General features: G+C 34.0%; 1 protein-coding gene across 1 annotated transcript in view; it reads left to right on the top strand.

The window, feature by feature from the left end:
• Window positions 1-26119, top strand: part of LOC118190890 (ras-related protein Rab-20-like) — a 121397-nt gene that overhangs the window by 77151 nt on the left and 18127 nt on the right. Inside the window, exons 3-4 of the mRNA XM_085812768.1 lie at window positions 5177-5233; window positions 18035-18147. Coding sequence (XP_085668894.1) covers window positions 5177-5233; window positions 18035-18147 — 170 coding nt within the window. The remainder of the gene's footprint in view (window positions 1-5176; window positions 5234-18034; window positions 18148-26119) is intronic.

Genomic DNA, 26119 nt, shown 5'->3' with positions numbered 1-26119 from the left:
CCAATATTACAAAGTATTAATTAGAAAATTGCAGATTGATATTCTTTGTCGTAGTTCTTCAAGCTATATATGTTTCTGTCAAGGATCTTAAATACTTAAAAGGACGTTTGCGGATGATCCCTACATTAAATTTTGATCTGGGTTGAGGCAACATTTATAAAAGATGTGGATTTTTAAATCCAAATGTTGTAGAGACATTTGGCTGTATTGTTTCAACTCTTTAGCTATTCTTTTTGTGACAGATGTTCTTCCTGAAATTTATTTCAGTTACTCACGAATGACAACCGCACAAAAGCTATATGAGTTTTGCAATAACTTCTGTTTAATTTATTACGTGTGGTGAGTCAAGGTAATGCAATTCCGCTTTTGCTATAATATTTAACCATCGATATTGCATCTATTTTAGTCATGAAAAAAAGCTGTTTGAGGTACAGAAAAAAGGAAGAGAAATGTTTTGCAATTACCAAAATATTTCAAAGGGCCTTTTTTATTGAGCATTTTATTTGATGCAGTCTCACTTCATTAACTGTAATATATTTTCTAGTGTGGAAGTTTTGCATCTACTAGAGCATGTTCTCGCGGTGTTATTGTGATAGCTTGTCCAAATAGATGCTGAAAGCTTTGTGGCTCGAATCCCGGCAAGTGCACGGTTGACTGTCCATATTTCTTGCTTCGAAAAACGTTAAGATCTCTTCAGCAGCTTCTGAATTAAAATCTAGTGGTCGATAGTGCTTCACTACCTGGGTTTGATCGACTGGGTCTTATGCTTCTTTCCAATCGCCTTTTAAGTGTTGGATAATGTATTAAGTTATAGCATTTCCCGGTGCATGCTCTCGTGACACTGGAAGGTGTGTGCCTCGGATCATCGAGGTTACAGTTGGATTTTTCGTATTTCTGACTTTTTATACAGTGACTGGATAAATAAACATTGGTTAAGAATTAATCAGATGTTTAGTTACTGAATTTTAACGTTAATTATTGCATACATTGTATATTGTTTTGTATTAATTTATTTAGTTCTCTAAGTTACTGAGTAAGAGCAGGACTATACCATTGTTGGAAATTTATTACTGACAGAAATTAACAAGAAATAATACATAAAGAAGTAAAAGAAAATTAAAATATTTATTATAGTTTACAACTTATGAGAGGAGTACAAAATTAATCAACATTTTAAACTTTCTTTAAACTGGAACACTATTTACGATTTCAGTAATATTCGGTAATTAATGTGAATTATTTCAGTGTATTCATCATTTTTTAAAAGGATGTCTAATTAAACTTGTCCAGATTGATACTGGAAGTAATAAGCTAGCTATTCGTTAAGTTATCTTGATATTACGTTCTTGCATTCTTAAATACAAGTTAAATGTCTATTCATTTTGACAGGGTGGATTGCAAAGAACAGCATTAAATAAAATGCGACAGCATTTAATAAAACAACGTAGAACAAAACTTCAGAAACATTGGTGTGAACTAAAAATTTCATACACTGACAGTTAATGTTTTGTTCAAAGGACCTTAGAGTACGGAAATTAGCCTGAAAAATGTAATACATATTTCTATCATATATATACATCTGTTTTGTAATATATGTGTATTATATATTTAATTTTAAATTCAATTAATTTATAAAGGAGTAAAAGATGAAGTAAACATAATAAATCAAATTTCTAAATTCGATTTGTTGCGTTTACGAACGTTTTATAAAAATTTACAGTTTTTCATTGTGTACTTATTGTGATTCTCCTTCTTCGAAGATAACGCTTCCTAATTTTAACAATATATATTAAGGGGCAGTGGCAGAAATTGAATAAAGAACACTCTGAATGCTTACGGTTACGATTTTGAAATTAATACTTGAGAATTATTTTTGTTAAAGAAAGAAAATCACTCCAAATTAAAGGAAATGTGGTCATTTAAAAACGTTACATTAGAGCAGTTATGTAATAGCTATAGAATAATAAATCGTGCTTAAAACACAACCGATAACTATGTAGAGACATTAGGTTATTTCGAAGCAGGAAAGATGAAAAATGAGCAACGCCTTCACCGGGAATCGAACCACGTACCTGTGGAATATGCGCCTAACGTGCAGCCGACTACACCACGAAGGCACGCTAAGAAGGCGGGAGAGATATCTTATAACTTTCATTAGCATATATCCGTAGAAATATGGAATATTGTCTTTCAGAATATTACTCCATGCTGTCTAATTTACTAGTCGCAAATCATTTACAGTTTTTATTGGAGGATACGGTTAAAAAATATCATTTCCAGCCAGCTGTTATATGCTGAATTGACTTGAAATCTCGTAAATGTACAGGCCAAGACGACTGACGAATGGTCTGCAGATACACGACCGATATGTTGCAGAAAACATCCTCCAGCTGAAATAAAGCATTTCTTACTTCAAGCAGGAGTTCTGTTTAAATATGGCAAAGCACAAAAAGACAATCTGTTTAACGAAAGGAATGCCATCCTGGATGACATTTTTAGGCAAAACTGGCTCGTATTCGCTTTACACACGGGGAAAACCAACTATGCAGCCAGCCGTTCGCCTAGTTCGAATGTAGTCTTTAACCTGTCGGCCACTATAGTGGGTCTGCTTCATGACAGAAAGGCAGTAATGCTGACTTACTGAAAGTGTTTTTGTAGTGTTCTCCACTTTATCACTGGAACTAGTATTATGGCTGTTCAGTAATGTTCCTCATAGGCCGTAGTGTGTGGTCCGCTCTGGCGACAATTCCAAGGGGATAAATATGTACACAGATCAAGGGGAACTAGTATTATAGTTGACTACTAGTCATGATTGGTATCTGGCCGGAAACCTGGTAATCTTTTCTGTGCTGTCACACTCGTGATGAAATTTGACGATCTCCATTTCTTCATCAGACATGTTAAGCTATCAGTTTCCAGATTTGACATTTTGTGTCTAAACAGTTTACTACATTCATTTCCCCAACGAGTCTGCTGATTATAACCATTGCTGCTAGCCCTGAGAGCGGCAACAGAAATGCTATTAATCTCACTTGTGATCTTGGAAAAAAGCGGTTCGGTCTGTTCTACTTAGATCTCTAATTCTGCGTAGCTATGCTTTCTTTCGCCTATCGAAGTATATACTAGTTTGTACTTTCGCTTCATTTGCCCGAATCAGTTTACGATTTTACGTTTGAGAAATTAGAAATGTTAATATATCGCAGCCGAACCTGAATCTTTGTTTGCAAGAACTGTAAATGAAGGGGCTGTGGGTTATGGTTACTGTAAATGGTCTAAATTCTGTATTACTTCTTGACTCGAAAATTTGCTTAAGATCTTTATTAAAGTTTTCATCACGCATTTTGCTGTTCTATTGACATACCATAAAAATATACTATTTGAATATAGAAATACCTCTTTGTCTATTGTTCTGTTTTCGTTTTTCGCCAATGAATATTAGGCAATCTGAAACAGCTGATTTTGCCACTTTAATGTACAAACGTTCTCCCCCTTTCAATCTGCTCAGATGCACTTCTGTTTTTAGAAGAGAAAGACGCATGAAGCTCATGCTTGGTTTTGTGCATCGACAACTTATTAGTAAGAAAACATATAATAAATTGTAACGTGGAAAATTCTCTATTCTAAATTCTTCATAAAGGCATATTTATTGCTCACAAATTAAAACTATTTATAAAATGCGTAAAACTTAATATCATTATAATTTAATTTGGAATTAAATTAAATTATGTAATAAATATTTTAACGATCTTTTTGGGATACATATTTTTAAAAAAAATATCTATTTACATGTTATTAAAAATTTATTCAGTTGTTATATCTATCAGCCAGCACATTAAAATCCTCATACATATACAAATTTGTCGGCATACAATCAAAAGACGATACGTACACAGCATTGGAGCTTTGACAGACCGTATTTAGTTTCTATTCTGTATAGTTAAAGCAAAGCATGTGGCATTAGCCTAATCATTATGACAATAAGCCTAAGTAAGGAATCTCCAAAGCAGTGACGCTGATAAGCGTACGCTCCGCAGCTTCTCAAAGATGGTCCGAAACAGAGACACTTGCAAGTTCTTTCTGTATTATAAATAGTCTGAAAAATGTAACATTTTGAGCTTTTAGCCAGACAAGGACTAACCTTGCTTCATTGAAGCCAGGGATCAGCCTAGGTTGAGAATCTTTTCTCATCCGTATCTTTAGAAAGGGATACTCTGGCTGATGATACCCATGATTTAATCGTAATTATAGGTCTAATGTGTATGAACACACAATTGATCGCATGATATCGTGTGTAAATCTTCACTGTCAAAAATCCATTTATGTGCCTATACTCACAGATGTTTACTATCTTGAACACCCTTGCAATTAGTACTTATTGTCGATATTCGAATTTCGATGACTGGAAAGACTGGTAGGGAGGCTTGATGTTTTCTGATAGCTGACTCGTATCTCTAAACATTACGACTGGCCATATAATTGACTTTTATCCTGACTACACCCCTTGCCGGAGAGCATGTTTTAATGTAATAATACCTCGCTTTGCATCGCGAAATCTTTTCAGGAATGATTTCCGAAATATGGCATAGGAATCCTTTTATTGCTATAATCCGTAAATCCACAAAACAAGAATCTGGTCCATCGTTTCTGTTCTGAGTCGAGGAAAGAGTTACGAGCAGCAATTTGTCTACCATGTAACTTCGAAGACTTGAAGGATATTTATTCTGTTAGAAAAATGACGTCTGCATGGAGTTCATTTTAGCGGCAAGAAAACTGGAGTCTGTGTTTCATGTGTTTTATTGAGGGAAAGAGCTTTGAAATTTATGAAGAGGAAACTGTAAGATTTAATTAGTACTTTAAAATAGATAAATAAATAAATTTCAGGAACATAGGGATAGTATCTTATGTTTGTTCGAGTAGTTTAAAGTTCTAAAAGAGATATTTATTTATTAATTTGTCTATTGTACTTATTAAGATGAATGCCATATTGCGAATTATTTTATTATTGCTTAATATTTTGTCAACAAGCGAAAGCCTATTAATTTTAAAATGAATGCGAATTATGAATACAGTTAAAACTTCTTAATTTCGTTACAAATATATATTTGTAGGAATTATTCCATGTATTCTAATAATATTTACTGTGCTTTTTTTTTTTTTTTTTTTTTTTTTTTGGCAGACAATTGGAGCAGCATTCATTCTAAAAAGCTGGGGTCATTATAACATAGCCATATGGGTAAGAAATATAAAACGTTTTCCTTTATCTGCCTTGTTTAGTTCCCTTTTTACCTTTGTTTTATTTAAACTTTAAAAGTCTGTTAAGTGATATATGATTTTATGCACTTTATCATTGTTTAAGATAAAAATTAAACACTTTTTATTCTTAAAAACTGAGCTTTTTTTTAATTTGTTTATTTATTTCAGACTTTCAGTTTCGTGTCTGTCATTGCGATAGTAATAATTACGTATTTAACTTTGATCTAATTTATTTATATTTTTGTTGATAATTTTAATTTTTATGAAATTTATGGAAGAAAAATTAGCAGCTAAGAGATACATTGCAATGTTTATTTATTTTAACTCATTTGAGTCAATATTACAATATTACTGTAATACAGGTTGCACAACAATGCATTTTATAGTATAATTTGTCAGGAGATGTATGTTTCTTCACTTGCTTCGGGAACATACTGTATCCTGAATAAGAACAGGGAATTTACTAAAGTTCTGTTCCAGATTGTGTGGAATAGACAACACAAGCAGGAAGAGTATACTAAACCCTTTATTCTCTATTACTTTACAGGTACGAGACCAACCACTTGTGGTCTGAACGTAAAAATATAAAACTACTAACTAAAACTCTAACTTTGAATTAGTATACAAATGCCTGGCACTAAGACTCTCTCTCCTTTATTTAAAAGACTACGTATGTAGTACGCCGAGCTGCTGAAACTACAATACGTTTTCAGATATCAAGAAGACTAAACCTCTTGGCCTTAAAGGCAAACAGCAACCGAGTGAAAACTCGTAAGACTGCAGTGGCAAGCGGCTCGCTTCCTAAATCTCCTTCTCTCTTTAACTCTTGGCAAAACGCCACAACTTAAATACTTGGGCGTTAGCGAGACAATTTGCATAAACAAGTTAAAGCATTTAATTCTGGCCGGAAATAGAAAATAAGAAGTGATAGTACAGTTTTAACGTTAATAATAAAATAAACGTTAGTAAAGGATAATCGGTTAGGATCCTTACAAATTTACAATTAATTATATCGGCCAAAAAACTCAATATGAAAATTGTAGAGATGGAATGAGAAATTAAAATGTTTCACGAGATTACGAGATTGGCTAATACAAATTCCTTTTGATTTTTTAAAACATCCGAAATATCGATATCATGTTACATATTGCTGTGCATAAAACTAAAGCACCAAGAAAGGCTTGCGTTCCAACAAAGATTTTTACTGTAGAGAATATGTACGATGTAATATGACAAGCATGAATGATTAAAAGCTCAATAACTGTAAATCCCCTCCAACTGATCTCACACGGTATTATTAATTACGGATACAGAGTTTGAATGGCTGTCTGTGGAAAATCATTCCAGGCTGCCTGAATAGCATCCACAATTCGTCAACTGTAAATGCGCATGTTGATATGAGAGCCAACCATCTAGCAATCACATCCCGTACGTTTTTAAGCCCCGCAGGCCACAGAAGAGGTGAAATTTAATAATAGCACACAAAGAAAGTTAATATATGCAACATGACTAATAACATTTCTCCTTTAGAATCTGTGTTTAGAATGATTCTGCAGCAATGTTGAAACTTTTAGTTCCAACGTATCACGAACGTAGCGATGACTGTTCGTAGTGTCTAAGACTGGTAGAAAGCGACATCGGGAATGTGTGGTACCACACACCAATGGCGCTGACGGAAGAGCAACTAAGATATTCTTCAATACTGCTTTCGAAAGAGTGCTCCGCATGATATTGTTACAGATTTTGTACATAAATAGATGATTTTAGTGCAATTATATGTGAAATCGTCGTATTTTTCTGTATAATGTAATATGAAAATCTAGAAGGAAGATGTTGTGCCGGAAAAGTAAGAATACAGGGGTAAGTCTTTAACAGTGAGTGAATGACAATCGCACTGATTTAGCGAGATATCGCCAAGCTGGCAACGATTTTGGCGAGTCATTTTTATTGCCAAAACTTGGTCGTCAAATTTGGCGACCATTTGGAAACATTTTGATCTGATCCCTGTATAACTGTAATGGATATTGTAGCTGAATAACTGTAATTGATGCTTTATGTAACTGTAACCGTATTCGGCCTTCATATGCCTAACGGCAATTTCGAGAAGCAGAAAGTACTACAAATCTCTCGGCGGCCGGGTGAAAACTTTATAAGACCGGAGAGAGCATGTGCTCTCAGTTGTTAGTTCAACGAGAGTTCGGAGTACTGATATACTTCTGGATTAGATACACTTTGCACTGCGTTGTGTTTAACGTTCTGGTAGTTTGAAGTGTAACTACCGATTGTACTCTGTGCTACTGTGAAGAGTTGTACAACTATTTTTGTGGAAAGTTCCAGAACTGTAAGGTTCTATTTTTGGTAAAATAAATTTTATCAACCTATTATCGGATCTGATTCAACCTATTACAAATCCATACGCACGCAACAATATTAGCAATCAAAGGTTCAGTTGTCATGGATCCACAGACTACACTTAGATCGCCAAAGAAGATGATATAATCCCACTCACAGCCTAACTGCCTTTGTTTGGTATACCTTTATAGTATCTTGTCCATTGTGCGAGGGCAGCTGCAATCGAAAAATGAACGCCAAGCTACATGTCGCTTGGACAGTAGTCGTCGATGGATAATGCTAACAGACAACGCTAGGTATGTCTCTGTCCACCATTGTCCATTGCTGTATTAATGTTGTAGAAATTACTGCCCTATCAGAGTACCAATATGCACTGCAATTTTGTGGTACGATTAACCACAGTGAGTTGGCCGTACCATTCTTTACCCTTTAAGTTTGTACAGTTGTTCATAATGTATCTCACTTTGCATTGAGACATGCTTACGTATTGTCAGTGCAATAACAGGACAGAAAGAAATGGGCGGGACACCAGAACTTAACTGGTGTAGTCCCAGCATATTTACTCTAATTTCCGTGCGCAATTTTCATGAACACCCAAGGGTACGGATGAGTTCACCCACACATTTTCTACCACAAACCTCTCGAGAGGACTTTCGGTTTGCCAGTATATTAACTGCTTTCGTTGCTGCACATACACTATGCACTGAACAATCATCAGACCTTCTTCGGGATTCGAACTCAAGCCTAACGATACGACAGTTAGCATCGCTAACCAGTATACCGATTAGGGAGACTGACAGTGTAACAAAAAGGACAGGTAGAAGCTAAGCCAGCACTTCTATAGAGCGTCCGCCGATAACATCGCGGCAAAAACATCGCGGACGAAAACGTCGCGGAGAAAACAACGCAAGGCGAAAACGTCGTGCTACAAAACATCGTGGGAGAAAACATCGCAAAGAGAAAACATCGCAGTTCTAAAACATCGTGGTACAAAACATCGTCGTCGAAAATAAAGCGGTCCAAAAACTTCGCAGTTTAAAAATATCGTCGTCGAAAATATCGTGGTAAAAAATAAAGTATCTACAAATCATCGCATGACGATAACATCGCAGACATGCTTTTTTCAGGCTTTAATAACTGTAAATGGATATTCCCATAATGATTTGTGAGCGCAAGATGTAAAGAAGAATAATTTTTACTTTCATATTTTTTATTAGTCCAAAAGGATTTGAATCCCGAAGGACTATTAGTTTCGTTTTGGCATTTTGCGTCGGACTCATAAATGTCGGTTCACTTTTCAAACTGTTGCCACAAAATGTTAGAGTCCTGCATTATATTTGAAGAAATTAAATAATGAAAAATCTGCATAAATGTATGTATATTTCTCGTATTGTGATAAAACAACGGTACATAGAGTCATCGAATTTTGAATAACGTAATCCTCCAACGAATATGAGCATGTGGAAGACCCAATTTGAAATTTGAAATTTGTTTTATGATCGATTTCCTATTTTTTAAAACTTTGACGAATTTTTGATTAACAAACTCAAGGATTTCAAAGCGAGCAATGGCAACGTTGTGCAGAAAAAACATTTTTATCTCCAGCGCGTGAGTCTCTGTATCGGAAATTCTAAAGATATGCTCGTTTTAAAACTATTTTGCGATATTGCTGTTGCACTGGATCTTATGGTTTAAGTGCGAGGAACATGATATTTAATAAAGAAAGGTAACACACAAAATGTTAAAAAACGCCCCTTTGGACGTAATTTAAAATCTGAAACATTTCAGATTTTTTTTTTAAATATTAAATTTTTGCTGAGAAAATAAGAAAACTTAAGCATAGAAAATTAACGCAACTTATAGCACTTAATAGAATTTTAAATCGACATAGTTAACTAACAAAGACCATTAATAAATCATTTTTATAAAGATTTTACAGGTAATTTTTCATAAAAAGTATAATCTATTAAGTTGCATTTAATTTTCCATGCTCGAGTTTCCTTCTTATTTTTTCAGCAAAAATTTATTGAAAATTAAAATTATCCTTCCTTACATCACTTGCGCTCACAAATCATTATGGAAATATCCATTTACAGTTATTAAAGCATGTCTGCGATGTTATCGTCATGCGATGATTTGTAGATACTTTATTTTTTACCACGATATTTTCGACGGCGATGTTTTTAAACTGCGAAGTTTTTGAACCGCTTTATTTTCGACGACGATGTTTTGTACCACGATGTTTTAGAACTGCGATGTTTTCTCTTTGCGATGTTTTCTCCCACGATGTTTTGTAGCACGACGTTTTCGCCTTGCGTTGTTTTCTCCGCGACGTTTTCGTCCGCGATGTTTTCGGCTGTAACCCTTCTATAGTACCATGGGTGATTGAAGTATTGCTTTATCTAGCTAACTGTTAAGCTTTCGCTCCAATGGTGAATTCCGAGAGAGAAAATTCCGGAGATCGGTCTGAGGGTTTCCATCACAATTCTCCTACCACCAAACACTAGAGAGGATTTCGCCTCGCCGTGTGTTTTGCGCGCTTCCTTGCCGCACAGACACTATAGGCTTGTAACTATCCATGTCTTCTCCGATATTCGAGCCGGGCGCTTCGGTTCGACAGTTAGCATGGCTAACCAATTTCCCCAAATACCTATGAATTTAGCTAGTCATATTAGAAATCATCGAGCCTTGCTAACTGCTAAGTTTCCGCCCCAGATGAAATTCTGAGGGAAAAAGCCCCGGAAAAGGTCCGAATGTCTTTCCTTTCTTTCCTTACCACCAGCTTCTCGACAGGATTTCAGCTCCCCTTGTATTTTGAGTGCCTCCTTGCCGCAGAGACACTATACGCTTACAAACATCTATACCTTCTTCGGGATTCGTTGCGGCAATCAGCCTCACTAATCATTATCCCACCTGAGCGGGCAGTGTAACAACAATTGATTTTAAGACTCGGTAAATAATGTCTGCTTTTTAAGACTATTTTATATTTTAAAATTTAGACTTGAACGTCAGTTGTGGTGCATCTTATCTTCTTAGGCAGCTGAAATATTAGTCACTAGTATCTCTCGTGATAGCTAATCCATGCGCCAAATTTCAAGGCCGTTTTGATTACTCATTCTTTTTTTTTTTTTTTTAGTTGAGATTTCTCAAAATAATAGTATACAATGAATAATCATAAGCATTTATTGTCCAAATTAAGTTATTCAATAGTAGGTAAACAAGGACATCGAACTGCAAAGCCTTTTTTTGGAGGGGGGCTGAAAACAAAGGCCTGAATACTTGATCTTAGCTGGTGAAAATTCGACGAATTACTGAAACTGAAATGACAAAGAGCAGGGCAACTCTTTTTCTAGAAGATGCTTAAGAACCTAAATAGCCGAGATAAAGTGACAGAGTTTGTCTAATAAACTACTGAGCGGTTGTTTTACTTTGGCTAATAAGCGTCATCAACCTTGGGAAGAATGCATGGAATTTCATATGATCATTGTAGAAATCGGTGCAGGTGTATCTAATCTTACATCACAGCGCTGGTATCGCTGATTGCAGCTGATATCATGTTTGTTTTCGAATCATACTCATAACTGATAAAAGAGCGGTATCTTTAAGTACTTACATGAAGCTAAGAAATATAGAAATATTTGAAAGGAAAGGAATGCTGGTGATTGCGCAAAGAACCAGCGCTGTCTGCTGCTGATATAAAAATATTTGTGCCGTAACGTAAGAGTTGCAAAAGGCTGATTTTGTAGTCGTTCAGTCACATGCTGAAACATTGATACGGAATTTTTTTACGGTGCCTTTACTTTCTATGTTCCTTTTTTTAAACGTTTTTTTTTTAACGATTTTTGCATTTTAAACGTATTTTTATCTCATCGCATTCAAAGCATGCGACTAAAATTAAAATTGTATGGGGGGGGGGAAAAGAAGTTATTACTTTCTCATTCACCTTTTTGTGTGTGTGTGTTAAAAATTTTGCTGGACGATAAAATTTTAAAACGCAAGAGAAACACCTCTAGAAACAAGTTGTGAAAGGCAAAGAAAGGCTAGCGATAACTCATTGCCAAAGCCCGAACTTTCGACTCACGTTTTTGCGGTAGCTTTAAAGAAGAAAAGTGCTTGCCGTTTCATTCGCTTAAGGGAAATTATCATTACAGTTTAGATAAGCCGGTCGTAATTTTTCTGCTTAAATGTTTATTATTTTAGTTTAATGAATATTTGATATAAGTTTGTTTAATTTTTAATTTGGGGCTTCTTTGAATTCGCATAAAGCCCTATTTTAAACTAGTAACAATTAATATTTTATCTTTTGTAAAAGCATTTCAAGGATGGCGGAAAATGGAACTGACGATGTGATTTAAGATTTCATTCAAAAACCATTTAGCTTTCAATCTTTCTTTCAAAAATAAGAAATAATACGAAAAGTTAGACCTTTGTCCTTCTTTATTTTAAAGAAGCTACAGGAAGCTAATTTTGTAATAAATATCACGGTAAAAACCAGAAATTTGTGAAACATTTCTCAATTGCTCAGTACAAGAAAACTCAACCGATTAGCAGGTTGTGGTGTTAAAGAAAAATTGTTGATGTTAAAGAAAATTGCTGGTCTGCCGTAATCAGTACAGTAGTTAGCGATGGCAGCTGCTGTATACTGGCGTCCGGGTTCTAATCCTAGAGAAAACGAGCATGTTTGCAAATATATAATATCTGTGCGGCATGGGGAGTACTTCATAAAATATTGAGCCGATAGCCCTAGAGTGGTTTTATGGAAGGGAAAGAGAGGTGGGAGATCCCTGGAGTGTTCTTCATCAAAATTGGGGCGGAAATGTACAACAAATGGTGAAATTTTGAGGTTGCGCACATTTCTTCCTGTCTGCTGCTGAATTTTGACAAAACACCAGACTAAGAATGGATTTAGTAATTTGAGTAAACAGAGTGAGTCAGAAAAATTTATACACACTTTGAACTGTCACAGAAAACTTATTTTCAAACCTACACGAAAAAATAAGGCTATAGTCCAGTTTAAAAAAATCAGTGTACTGTCTGGTCAAACTAAATGTTTAAAATGGTGGCCTTAAGTATCGTCAAATTTCTGAGTACGAGTCGTGACTGACTCCGTACTTCGCAGCAACGTGCTCAATGGGATTTCTAAGCACACCGCTTGAACGTCATTCCAAAGTGTTAAAGGTTACTTAGTTCATGACGGTGCTCATCATCTTTTACTGTATCCCATAAGAAAAAAAACGAGCGGCATAAGGTCGGAAGAGCGTGCAGGAGACTCGATTGGTGTCTTGCGTCCTATCTTCTGGCCTGGTGCATTTTGATCCAGGAATGCTCCCACATCCCTATGATAGAGCGAAGGGGCGCCATCTTGTTGATAATTTAACCTGTCATTACCGTACATTGCACAAATGGCTGGAAAATGGAATCAGCAAGCATTGTTGGGTACTTTTCTCCAGTTATGCTACCTTCAAAACGGAGAAGGTCATTAAGTCCTCTACGAGAAAAACCACTCCACACATTTACATCAGGCAGAACCATAGCCTTTTTAACAGTAATGTGAGAATTATCTTCAACCCAGTACATAAATTATGGCTTTTGACAGTTTTATTAAGTTCCACCGACCAAAGTTGCGCATGAGTAAATGTATAGTTGACTCAGCGAAATTGTCGACTGCTATTTGTTTCACTGTGATTGGTCGACTCTTATACCAAGTGGCATAAAGTTGAAATGAGCAACGAAGCTCGGCTTAGACCACTTATGTTTTAAAACCATCGTGTGAACGAAGTTTTACTTGGCATTGACAAAGATGCTTTAAATTAAAATGATAGTGACAGTGACTGCGGCGCTGAGTTGTAAGGTAGATACAGTCCTGTAGCTAACAGAATAGAGGACCATCATTTGTCTATCAGAACAAGTCTATAATTTCTATACCTGTTTAAATGTCAAATTTCAATTTTTTTTCGTTTTTTTTGGGAGGCTTGAATTACAATACTGCTACTGACATTTTTTTTCCCTTTCTGTTTTATAATCGCATGCCTATTTTATAAATTATATACATAAATATATTATTCCAATTTCTGTTTTATAAAGCAGACTTTTTTCCGGGGGGGGTATTTAAAAAAAAACATCTTGTGCCGCTAATTTAGCGCCTTGCCTTTCAGAGAGAATATCCAAACTGAATTGGAAGTTCATAATGATTATAGGAATTTGAAAGAATTCATCATCGTGGAGAAAATTTGAGAACAGAAAAATGAAATGGCACATGATCATCTGCGGCACATAGACATCATCTACAGGCCATCTACGGCAATAAAAACGCTTAACCTCCGCATAACATCTTGGCATATGTAAAAATTATGCTTCAAAAATTGTTTTTAGGGGAAGATCACTGGTGTCGCACTGGTTTCTTGGGGGGGGGGGACTGGTCATTTCAAATAATTCAATGGATAGCACACTCTCTTGCTATGAAAGAATAATTGATCATTTTTTATATGTTCTTTCCCTACAATATAGACATATTTTGCATATTATGAAAAGTACATTCTATTTGAACCAAAAAAATTAATATCAGGTTTAGTAAGAAATTTGTAAATTGCGAGCAAAATTAAATTAAGCTGTATCTCTATGATTATATTTTAGATAATGCTGATAACCAAAAATTATAAAATGCATTATAATAATAGTGAATACTTTGCTAAATCTTTAAAGCGAAATAAAAGTATTTAGAGAGTTGATTCAGGTAGAAAGGTTCACAAAATACCCATGGCTGACAATATTATATTACAGAAAACATTATATGTCCATACACTATTGTATTTGAGAAACACACGAATGTAGTCTATATACACAAAACACTGGAATACATAATATATGCACGAAAGGATGCGTCATCTTTAAAGAAAATACTTTATGCGCGAGAGAACTCACCCCCTAAAGTACATTCCGCAACTTGAGCACCTTAAAAATAAAAATTTCCTCGTAAACGCTTTGCAAGTCAATAGGTGTGGCTTTAAATGTTCACAGCATAAATTTTATGGAGGTACGAAACATATGAGCGAAACCGGAAATCTTCATATTCTAGGTTAAACTGAAACTAAATAAATAAAACTGAGGTTAAGCTATTACTTAAGATGCCGAAGGTAAAATTTAAAGTCGTGGGTATGTGTCTTTTTAAATAAATAAAGGTAGATAAAAGAAAAAGGCTAATAAAGGTAGGTAAATAAAAGTTAGATAAAAGATAAAGACTCGCAATTGTAAAGAAATTTCTTTACGATCCCAGGTTTGGCAACAGTCTAATGCAGTGTTTCCCAAGCTTTTCTAAACTGGTGAACATTTTTAACGTATTAACTAAAAATTAAATAAATTTTAATACTCACATTAAAAGGAATGAAGAAGCCTGCCAATTCATAATTTCTACAGTCTTTTTTTTTTAATTAATGAGGTCCAAAAATTAACTATGCTTTCTGTCTGGAATTTCATTTTGAGTCCAGTGTTATTCGAGGGTTCAATGATAGTTTAATAGCCTAAGTTCCAATATTGCAGCGCAAAGGATCACGTATTCATGAAAATTTATTAGCACCTCGAAAATAAGTTTCATATTTTTACCTTTGAGTTTCGAGATGAGAACATATGTCGTTGCACAGTTCTTTTTCAGTAAAGAACCTCTTCTGGAAACTTCTACTCTCTTTTCTACTAGAAAAATTTCTTAGCTTGGAAGTTTTTTTTTTTTTTTTTTTGGTAGCATAATTAAGCCACAAACCAAACCAAGTTTCTTCTCAAACCCCTTTATTTTCTTGTAGGCTTTGAGAAAAGTCAGAGCATTACCTTGTTTATAGAGATTTAGTTTAGTTAGTTTTGAGGATCTGAAAAGCCACACTTTATCAACAAAAATTTATTATTTCATTGTCCTGATGAATACCTTTAAAAATATTTGTAGGTATAATTCATTTACGTTAGTAATCTAATATGATTGTATCCAATACATTTTTATTATAAAAACGCTACTGTTTTTCTTTTTTAAAAATATTTACTTGTTTTCAACTGTTAAATAAATCCGTTATGCGTATATTTATAAGGTATTTATCCCGCCGTTTTAGCACGCCTTCGTAGTGTAGTGGTCAGGACTTTCGACGCGCATTGGAGAGGCCCCTTGGTTCGAGTCCCGGCGAAGGCGTTGCTCATTTTTCATCAGTCTCGCGGTGTGAGGAAACCCTATTGTATCTATCTCTCCTGCTTCCAAAAAAATACCTAATGTGTCTACATATTTTGCAGGTTACGTGCCCTCAGCTTCAACTAAATATTATCATGCTTTCACACTTAAACCTTCGTTAATTTCGTTTACAAATAACAGAATTTCTTAACTTAATTCAAAGAACCTTCGAATACTTTACTCATTCTAAAGTCGACGATTTTAGAATGACTGCTTGTGCTCGCTACTTGTATCATCACAAAGTACCATAATAAAATTGATTATCTTAACGCTGTCTTTTAATGTGATTTAGAATTCAGATGACATACCTCTGACCTCCAAGGCTCTCCTTTGAATGAAACAGTGGATCTAGATAACATCAAGTGCCACAGCTCTAACTTTAGCTCAAAATGTGAAGGTTTTTGTTTCATGTTCTTGTATGTACTTACTTTGAATTTTGAGAATTTATTCTCCAATTTCACTAACTGGCAGAGTCTTCAAAAATAATATATCTTTGTGAATGCCATGGTTAAATTCATACTTGGCATAACAAATTAACTATGTATCATTCGAAATGTCTGTTATCACGTCTATCTGAAGTAAATAAAATAGACTTTCCGTAATCTGCTGATAATTCAGATTTACGTCATTAACCATGGCATTGATTCGGCGTTTAACTGTATGTTTGAGAATGGTATTAAATCAATGTCCTTCAGTAAAGATATATTTTACCTTTTGCACTTAGAAGTACTGAAATCTCACTTACAGAATGGGGTGCCTCGCTTTTCGCGATGTGAAGGCTCGCAGTATAAGAAAATCCTAATGTCTTGAAGAATTCTGAGTTTTGTTCAACAAGCAAACAAAAAAGACAGTTAAAACACTTTTTTTTTTTTTTTTTTTTAATAGTAATAGCAGTTCTTAATAGTTCCACAAGGCGTAGATGTGGATGCGTTGTAGCTAGAGTTCTGTCACGTGGTGTTACTTGGACCCAAAGTTTCATTCGGAAACCGTGGCAGTCAAAGGCATATTATCTAAATTCAAAACCGTGTTTGAAGAAAACATTAAGATAATCATCTTTATTAACGTAAAGAACAGCAGATTGTTTTCATTTTGTGATGATATGGGTGAGTGCAAACAGTTCATTATGAAGTCCGCTGGCTTTCATGAGGTAAAATGCTAACAAGACGTCTTATTATTTGTAAACGAAATTAACAAAGATTTTTAATAATTTTTTGCTGATGATGTGTGACTAAGTACATTGATATAGTTTTCAGATATATTCTCAAACCTAAATGAACTAAATCTCTCACTGCAAGGTAATTCTTGACATTTTTCAGCGCCTATGAGGAAATAAAGGAATTTGAGAGGAAACTTGATTTGTGGCTTAGTTGTATAAAACGAAGAAATGTTTCACGATTTCCAAGCTTAAAATCTATTTTAATGGAAAATGACATTGTTATTGCAAAAGTATTATGCAACGATATTTATCTTCATCTCGCAACTCAGATGTTGAAATCTGAAACTTATTAACAAATGGTAAATAACAAATTTTGAGGAATTCGTGATCCTTTGCACTGCAGTATTGCAATCAGCAGAGTTAAAATGAAATTCCAAGCAAAAGGTATGATTAATTTCTGGACCTCAACAATAAAAACGAAATATAGTAAAGTGTACAATGATTTTTTTTTTTTTAATTATAATTCAGTTTGTTTCTACATTCTGTGTGAGAAAGGGTTTTCATCATTAACTCAAATAAAAACTAAGTTCCGAAATGGACTTGATGTAGCGATACCAGATTTAAGCTTAACAGTACGCATCCAAATAATAGAGCAGCTATGCAAGAATTGGCAGGCTCCATTCTATTTAATGTGAGTACCAACATTTATTTAATTTTTAGGTAATAAGATTACATTTATCCTGTTACAATTTTGAATTATTAAAAACGAATATTTAAATTTTATTAACGGAATTGCTTAATACCAATATAAAATTAAATTACATTTTAATAAATTGTATTTTAAAGATATAAATATATTTGGTAGTAATATAAAAAAATTACTTTTCAAATGGACACGAGTAAGATGTTACGCATATTAAAGTGTTTCCTAGCTGGAAAAAGTTTGAGATACTCTGGTTTTGAGCATGATATGAGGGCTATTCTTCTCTTCGATTGTGTAATGACTTTTATTTATGTGTGCATGTATATTAATTTACTTTCAGTAAATAATAATAATAAATTATATCCAGGATACTGCCGGAGAAGAAAGATATTCAGGAATGAGCACATTCTACTGCCGCAATGCTGCAGCCGCTATTTTAGCATTTGACATTACAGATCGTCAAACATTTGAAAATTTAAGGTAAGTATAGCATAGTGTTTCTGATCTAATGTTCTATTATCATTCTAGTAATAAACGTGATGAAATATTCTTATTAATCTTTGCATATCAAATGTAGGCGCTGAAAGAATTTAAGGAACTGCTGCAGATCCTAGGGATAAGTACGAAAAGTTGAGGAACAGGTGGAGGGGGGCACGAAGAATGCCCTCGAAATAACTGATAGCATAAATATTTTTGGCTTTAAGTTTTTTTCTATATTGGTTTTGTTTTCTATCAAAAAAATAAGTGTATGAGGAACAAGTAAAACTATCACTAAAAATCCTGACATCCAGTATGGACTTTTACCATAGTAGAATGTTGTTTCATTTTTTATGCAAGTTCTTATTATTCAGCGCTCTTATACAATCGCGAATTTTCGCATGTTTCTCAAGTTAATTAGAAATAAGTCTTCATTATTATTAAATTCATAAATAAGTAAGAACTATTCCATTCCTATTCTAAGTCTGAATTTCGTGATGAGTCTCGGTTAATAGTTGAATGAAATGCAAGTTTATTAAATAGATAATTAAAGTGATTCAACACATGTTTTAGGGATATTATCAAAAAAGCTGCTTTGAGCAATGATTCTTGCATCGGCAAATAGATGAAATGACCCATGATAGGAAAAATTCTCTGTGTGATTTTTAAAAAAACCAACCCAGTCTCCTCCTGCACTAAATGATCTGTTATCAGAGAGAACGAAGCTTTATTTTTAGAGTGTGTTCCATTCATAAAGGAAAGAATAGTTAATATTCGATGAAACAATTACATATAGGCAAAGAGCACGAGGACTATCTACCCAAAGGGAGGGATGCCTTCGTGGAGAACTTTCTGAGGGAACTGGCTCGTATACATATTACACATGGGGAAAACCACGAAAGTGCCCATGAAGCCAGCCCGTTAGCGGGATTGGAGCCTCGGACCGAACTACCAGTGTTCAGCGTCTTTACCGCTCGGCCGCTGACAGGCTGAAACATGGATGGATGGATATCTTAGAAAGGATTTTTACTCATAGTAGTTATATTAATTACAATTACGTTATCAGGTTCAATGTTCCGTCTTACTTTCTTTGGGAACATGCAAGGACCTGACTCGGAACAGAGAGCTTACTAAAGCTATGTTCAATAACTGTGGGAAGTAGACAGGATACACAAGAAGGGTATACAAAACCCCTTTATTTTTCTCTCTTTACAATATTTTCCGTACTTCGGAATACAAAGACCCACTACTTGTGGTCTAAACGTAAGAATATAAAATATAACTAAACTCTAATTTAACTTTAAAATAATAAACGTGGAAGATTGGCCTTATATTGGAAGCCGTATGTAGTACAGAGAACTGTTAACACTACAATACGTTTAAAATTATCAAAAGGATTAAAACCTCTGGCCTGGAAGGCAACCAGCAACTGAGTAAAACTTCTAAGGTAAGCGGCCTGCTTCGACTAACTGCTTCCTCTCTCTCGCTTGGCAAAAAGCCACAACTTAAGTACTTGGCGTTCGCCAGACAAATTTTGCATAAATACGTTAACGCTTTTAATTCTGGCCGGAAGTAGAAAATAAGAAGTGATAGTAAAGATTTAAAATAAAACAAACATTAGTAAAATTTAAGATCCTTACAACGTGTAAAGCTTATGGAAATTTAAAAGCGGCCGAACGGTTAAGTTGCTGAATACCCTGGTTGTTAGATCTCATGGAGGTAGGAAGTAAGATGGAGTCGCCCTAAACAAGTTTCTCCGTACCCTGCTCTGAAGCACCGGCGATCCCTACGTGGTGACCAAAACATTGGGTCATTTACCATTGAGTTCTATGAGATTTGACGCGTTCGGGTGTAAATATTTTGTAATTACGTCGCAAATATACATATAAATGTATATATTTTCTTTTTCTACAACACTTCAGAGTCCTAAGTATGTGAAAAAACATATTTTTAAACAACATTTCATTCTGAACGGAATTAAATGCTATACTTTTCACAGGACAGTTTTCTCAGAATGGTTTAATTTGAATGAAATATTTTCATAAGTTTTCGTTAATTACATTAGAAACAAAAATTAAGGTAATTCGATTTTATTCGGTTAAGGTACAAAAATTAAGATCAAAGTTTATTGTATTATTAATATTAAAATTATGCATTATTTCTTTTCTATTTATAGAGATTCTTCCTAAAATACTTTCTTAAATATGACATGATTTTTTGGCTTCTTTTAAATCGAAAAATGTAAGTCAATTTATAATTAATGCTCTATTCGGTTCATTTTAAATTAGAGAATTATTAGGAATTAAATAGTATTAAATAGTATTTGACTTTCTCTGAACATTTCTGAAAGGGAATAAAATAAGTTTTTTTTTTTAAGTATTATTTAAAACTTGTAACTGAGTTATTATAAAATGTAAAGGGAATAATTCTTTTAATTATACTTATCAGATTTTTTTTTTTACCCTTCATTTCAACAATACATATTCCAAAACTCTTTATTACGTTCTTAAGTGCGCATCTCATAGCATTTGCTTTACAATACCTTTTAACAGATTGCTTTCCAATACGAACAATTTTGCTTAAATAGTTTTATAACGTATTTGTCAACAGTATTTCAATTTATGTTTACAATTCAATATTAAGGTTATTATATATTTAGATAACATTTATAATCATTATAAATTAGATACATTTAATAATTAGATTTCTTCACAGTACTTTCACAGTTGTTTATAAGTGAATAAGTTCTTCATTTCAAATACATTTATAAATAATTTAATGAATATTTAAGTATTTTGTCAAAGGCAGATACATACTTTATCTGCCTTTGACATTTATGCATTGCAAGCACATGCATAAATACCCAAGATACATGCTTTATCTGCCTTTGACATTTATGCATTGCAAACACATGCATAAATACCCATACATATTTCCTATTTATCATTTCCGGCATGTGCAAATCTTTAATTTGTGTGCATTCACTATATTTTTCGTGTAAAGTAATTTACACTAATTTAGCATACACCCGAAAATTTTACATAAAAAATATATATGAATATAATTTGAATGAAAATTACAAGTATTATTTTTAATACCCACTCAAAGGTCAGCTTTTCTTCAAAATTCCTCCACGATGGCATCTCTCTCTTTAGGCAGATAGCCCTTGCATGCGTTACTCTATTTAATAAAAACTTAATCTGACCTATGTGCCTAATTACAAATATTTTAACATACATAATTTTATATTTACATTTAGCCATCAAGTTTCAAACTTTTCAAATCTTCTAGAAAATAAATTTTGGCAGATCTCTTTTAGCAATTTTCTTAAAATCTATATTTTTGTAGTGGAACAGCTTAGAATTTTATAAAACAAATTCATAATCAAAATCGCTGTTGTTAGTTATCGAAAAATAACCAAGATGTGATTTTTGCGTAAATGTCAGTAAACTATACAAATTGCTATTATCCATTACACTATGAATGTTTCTTTCATGCGAGAGTGTCCCTTTTTCGATTTCTATGGAACTGTCGTGTGTCGAAATACTATCAGAATCTTGTCAAGCGAGCTTCTGAATGTAAACAAAGAACACCCCGTCTGGTGACCCAAGCTTCAAAGCAGTGCTTCACTTCTAGCGCGGAATGGCCCCTCCTCCCTTTCCTACCTCCATGTTAGATCTGGGTTTCATTCCTAGCAAAGCAGCTTTTCGTGGTTTTTCCCTTATATAACGTGGTTACGAGCTAGTTTTCCTTAGGAAGCCCTCCACGAAGGCAACCATTCTCTTAGACAGATAACTTTCGTGCGCTTTGTTATAGTCACATAAACCAAATTAAAGAAACCTATTCATTCTACTCTCCAAATTGAGCTCCAAATAAATCATACATGGAAGCTTTTCGTATTCATAACGTAAAACGTATCAAAACGGAAAATTAAATAAATTTAATTATTTAACTTGGTTATCTAGAATTCCAGTTTTTAATATATCTCTTGTTTCCAAAAATCTAAGCATGAATAATTGTGTAATAAAGCATAGACCGATAACTTTGAAATTCAGAGAATAACTTAAATGAATCTGATTCGAATTTCAAAAAAATCTGATTCGAATTTTGAAAAAGTCGCTTCGAGGTGCACTGGCTCTTGTCCAGATGCACCTATATGCCAAATTTCGTAGCTCTGGGTCTGTTAGATTACGCGCAGCACGAACGAAAGACACACAGACTCTTTCTTTTATTATGTGTAGAGATTTTCAAGAGTGTCGACTGTATGCCTGTGAAGACTCTGTGCACGTAAAAAAAAAATGTGCAATACTTATTATTATATCATTATTAAAATTTCTTTTTTACCATGTCGTTTATGCTGATAACTATCGTTCGTATGTCAGTGTCGATTCTACGTGTGTCGAAATTATTCTTATAACAGGGCTTGCCTTGTCGATCATATGCAGCATTGATATGGAATGTCGAACCCATAAATAAAAGTCTTAATGGGAGATACAATTTTATCCAGTAAGTACCACTACCGTTCTTTCAAGGTGTTGATTAGACACTGTAATCCAAAGTTATAGATGTAAGTGCATAGAGTTTATGTGCTTTTCAAGTGCGCAAAGTAATTACGAGAATTCCTTTATAAAGTACCGTATTTACGCGAATGTAATGCGCATCGTTTTTGGCCAAATGTAATATTCAAAATTGGGGTGCGCATTAGATTCGAGTGCAAAGTTCGCCGATGACGTCAACGAAATTTAAATTGTAACAATCGATTACTGTATTTTGTCGACTAGATTTACCGTTACATTTATCGTTGACACATTATTGCATAGAAGATACAAACTGCAGAGTACGTAGTCACGAAAGGGAGGGCAAACAGAGGAGAATGTCATATGACGCTACTTTCAAACGTAAAGTAATTCTTTATGCTGAAAAAAAAAAAAAAAAAATGGCAATAGAAAGGCAGGGGAGAGTTCAACGTAGCTGAGAACAGTGTTCGCTTGTGGCGGCAACAGAAATTGGCACTGTTTGCAACTAAAGCTAGTAGAAAGAAATTCACTAGCTCTCGCAAAAGAAGACACCCTAAAATTGAAGAAAAAGTTTTGGAATTTGTACGTGAAAGGAAGAAAAATGAACAACCTGTGACTAGTGACACCATAAGAAATAAAGCAAAAGAGGAGGCTGAAGTTCTTGGAATACCGAAACAAGAGTTTAAGGCTAGCCGTGGATGGGTGGATCGGTTTATGAAGCGGGTGGGCTTATCTCTAAAGCCTCATTCACAAGAGCAGATTCAACCGGTAGTGAAAACCGGTTCTTCCAACGTGTCCCGTTCACATGGGACAAGCATTAACTGCCTCGCCGAATTGGAGGTAGAACTTGGTTGAATGTTCCTTACCTCTCGGGAGGAGGTCAAATGGGGAGATTTCCAGTACTATACTGCGCGCTTCACTTAATTTTAGTTACTGCTCGCTGGACTGTCAGCGAAACAATCGCGCTGATAGATGTCTGGGGATGCGATAGCATATCCCAAAAAATTAGATAGAACTGTACAAGATATGAAAATTATAGACAAATACAGACAAGGTTATCTGATGCTAGGTATTCCAGAAATATCGCTCAAATTAAATCTAAAGTTAAGACAAGTGCATATCGGCTTCAACGCGACAAGGAACTCGATACCTTTTGAATGATTTAAAAAAAAAAAAAATTAAGCATTTTCATCTACTTTTTCTGAATATTATTAAATTGTTTTGTGAGACAAAATAATTTTAAGCTGAAAAAAAGTTTTTGCTAGTAATTTTTTTAATTTAAATTTTTGAAGAAAAATTTTACAATTAAAATGTTTTTCTTCTCCTACAATTTTCAATGTCTTCCCCCAGGTTTTTTTTTGTTGTATTTATTAGAGTGTTTTTAATAACTTCAAGGAATGATTTTGCAGTTAATGAATTAGTTTCTGAGAAAAAATAAAAGTACACTTTTATCTAAAATCTTTAAAACAAATATGATCTCAGTCACATTTTGATTTCAAATAATTTTTCCTTTCAGTATTTTGTAAAACCCATTCTTGTTTCTATAAAGTATATAATTTTAAATAAGCAGTAAAATTAATAAAAAATTTAGTCCATACCTGTATATGTTTTAGGACTTTAAGTAAAAGGATTTATTGAAAAAAATGCAAAAAGTTTCTCAGTTTGCATTTTTAATTTAAAGAATACAAACTGTCTAAATAGACATTTAATCATTTCAAATCTTTAAAATTTTATTACTGAATTTCAATAGACACATATGTATATAAATCAAACCTAGCGCTATTTATTCAATTGGTAAATGTAAACATAAATTATAAACCTTTTTTTAAAACCTTATGCGGCCAGAAAAATTGCAAAAACTTATAAAACGCAAGCAGAATTTTTCTTTACCTGTTTTTGTTTTGTAAAACACGTTCAAAACAATTTTAATACATAATTAATTATAATATTGTTGCGTGCGTACGGGTTTGCAATAGATTGATAATAGTTCGTAAATGATTGTCATTGCACTCAAATCCGATGATAGCTTAATTAAATTAATTTTATCAACATAAACACTTCAAAGTTCTGGAATTTTCCACAGAAATACTCGTACAAGTGTTTAGAATATCACTAAGTATAATCAGTAGTTATGCTTCAATCTAATAAGAACGTTAAACACAACGGAATGCAAAGCGCATCTTAAGAGAAAGTTAACTCAGAAATATCTCCAATCTCACGCTGAACTAACAACTGGCAACAATAACAACTTATATAGCATAAATAATGTCATAAAAATAGTGTGGTATGATGAGATTATTACTTTGAAACCGATGTTTCGAATTGATGCCAAGAAGAACCAATATTTCCCATTCTGCTTCATTGCATATCTTTCAAAAAAATAAAAAAATCTTCCAATTAATTTCCTTTATCCTTTTTTTTTAAATGCGAAAAGTTTGTTTTATAAGCTGTGAAAATGTCAAAGTTTGTAACCGATATATTTTTAGATATGAAATTTTAAAATTAATGGGCGTCAAAAAGTCTAAAAATATGAACGATTTTTAAAAATTCTCCCAAAATATTTTTTAAAAAAATTACGCTAAAAATGTCAGTTAATTTTTTTTCTCCACAGTGCGTTATGGTGCAAACTATAATATTCTGAGATTCTCAGTTTATTTGTTAGTATTTGCAAAAAGTCTTTTCGACTTTAAATTTGAAAAAAATCTAATCCTCTAAAAATCAAAAGCGTGATACCACATCCACAAGTAGTGTATGTACAAAGTTTGAGTTCTATATCTTATTGGGAAGCAGTTTAAAAATCCATGACCATCTTTTAACCATAGCGACAAGCACCAAGATAACAGCTTATAAAATATAATAATAATAATTAAAAAGCATATATTATTCAGGAACCATTACGAAAGTTCAGGTACTAGTTGCGAAAGTACAGATTACAAAATTAACAACAATAAACAACGTTAAAAATGTGTAAACAGTATTAGAAATCTGCCAATTCGGAGACGTGATTGTTCACAGAGGGGCTTAGGAGTAAAGGGGAAGGCAGAGGGTGGTCTTCTGAACGGGTCCTAAAGACGAAACTCTTTCATGTCTCCTTTTTCTCCTCTTGCTAACGGCAGCTGTGTGAAGGAGCGTTGCATGTGAACGGGGCTTAAGACGCCGTACAACAATATGCCAAAAGCTTCCTGCAGATTTTGAGGGAAAACTACTAACATTTCAGCGGTATGTCATCACTTCGGAAGGAAAAGAATTTTTCAGTGGGGCGAATTAGCAACGCTGACGAGACGCCAATTTGGTTTGATATGCCTCATAACTACACCATTACGGAGAAGGGGACTAAGGAAGTTATCATTAAAACTTGGGGGTAAGAGTAAAACGACGCGTAACAGTGATGCTGGCAATAACAGCAGACGGGTGCAAACTTCCCCCTTTCTTAATCTTCAAACGAAAAACAAGCCTTA

This window comes from Stegodyphus dumicola, chromosome 3, assembly GCF_044657685.1.
Source record: "Stegodyphus dumicola isolate Sdum_Otavi_A_Nest chromosome 3, ASM4465768v1".
NCBI lineage: Eukaryota > Metazoa > Arthropoda > Arachnida > Araneae > Eresidae > Stegodyphus > Stegodyphus dumicola.
The sequence above is the reverse complement of the archived record's forward strand: the minus strand, read 5'-3'. Positions and strand labels throughout refer to the sequence as shown.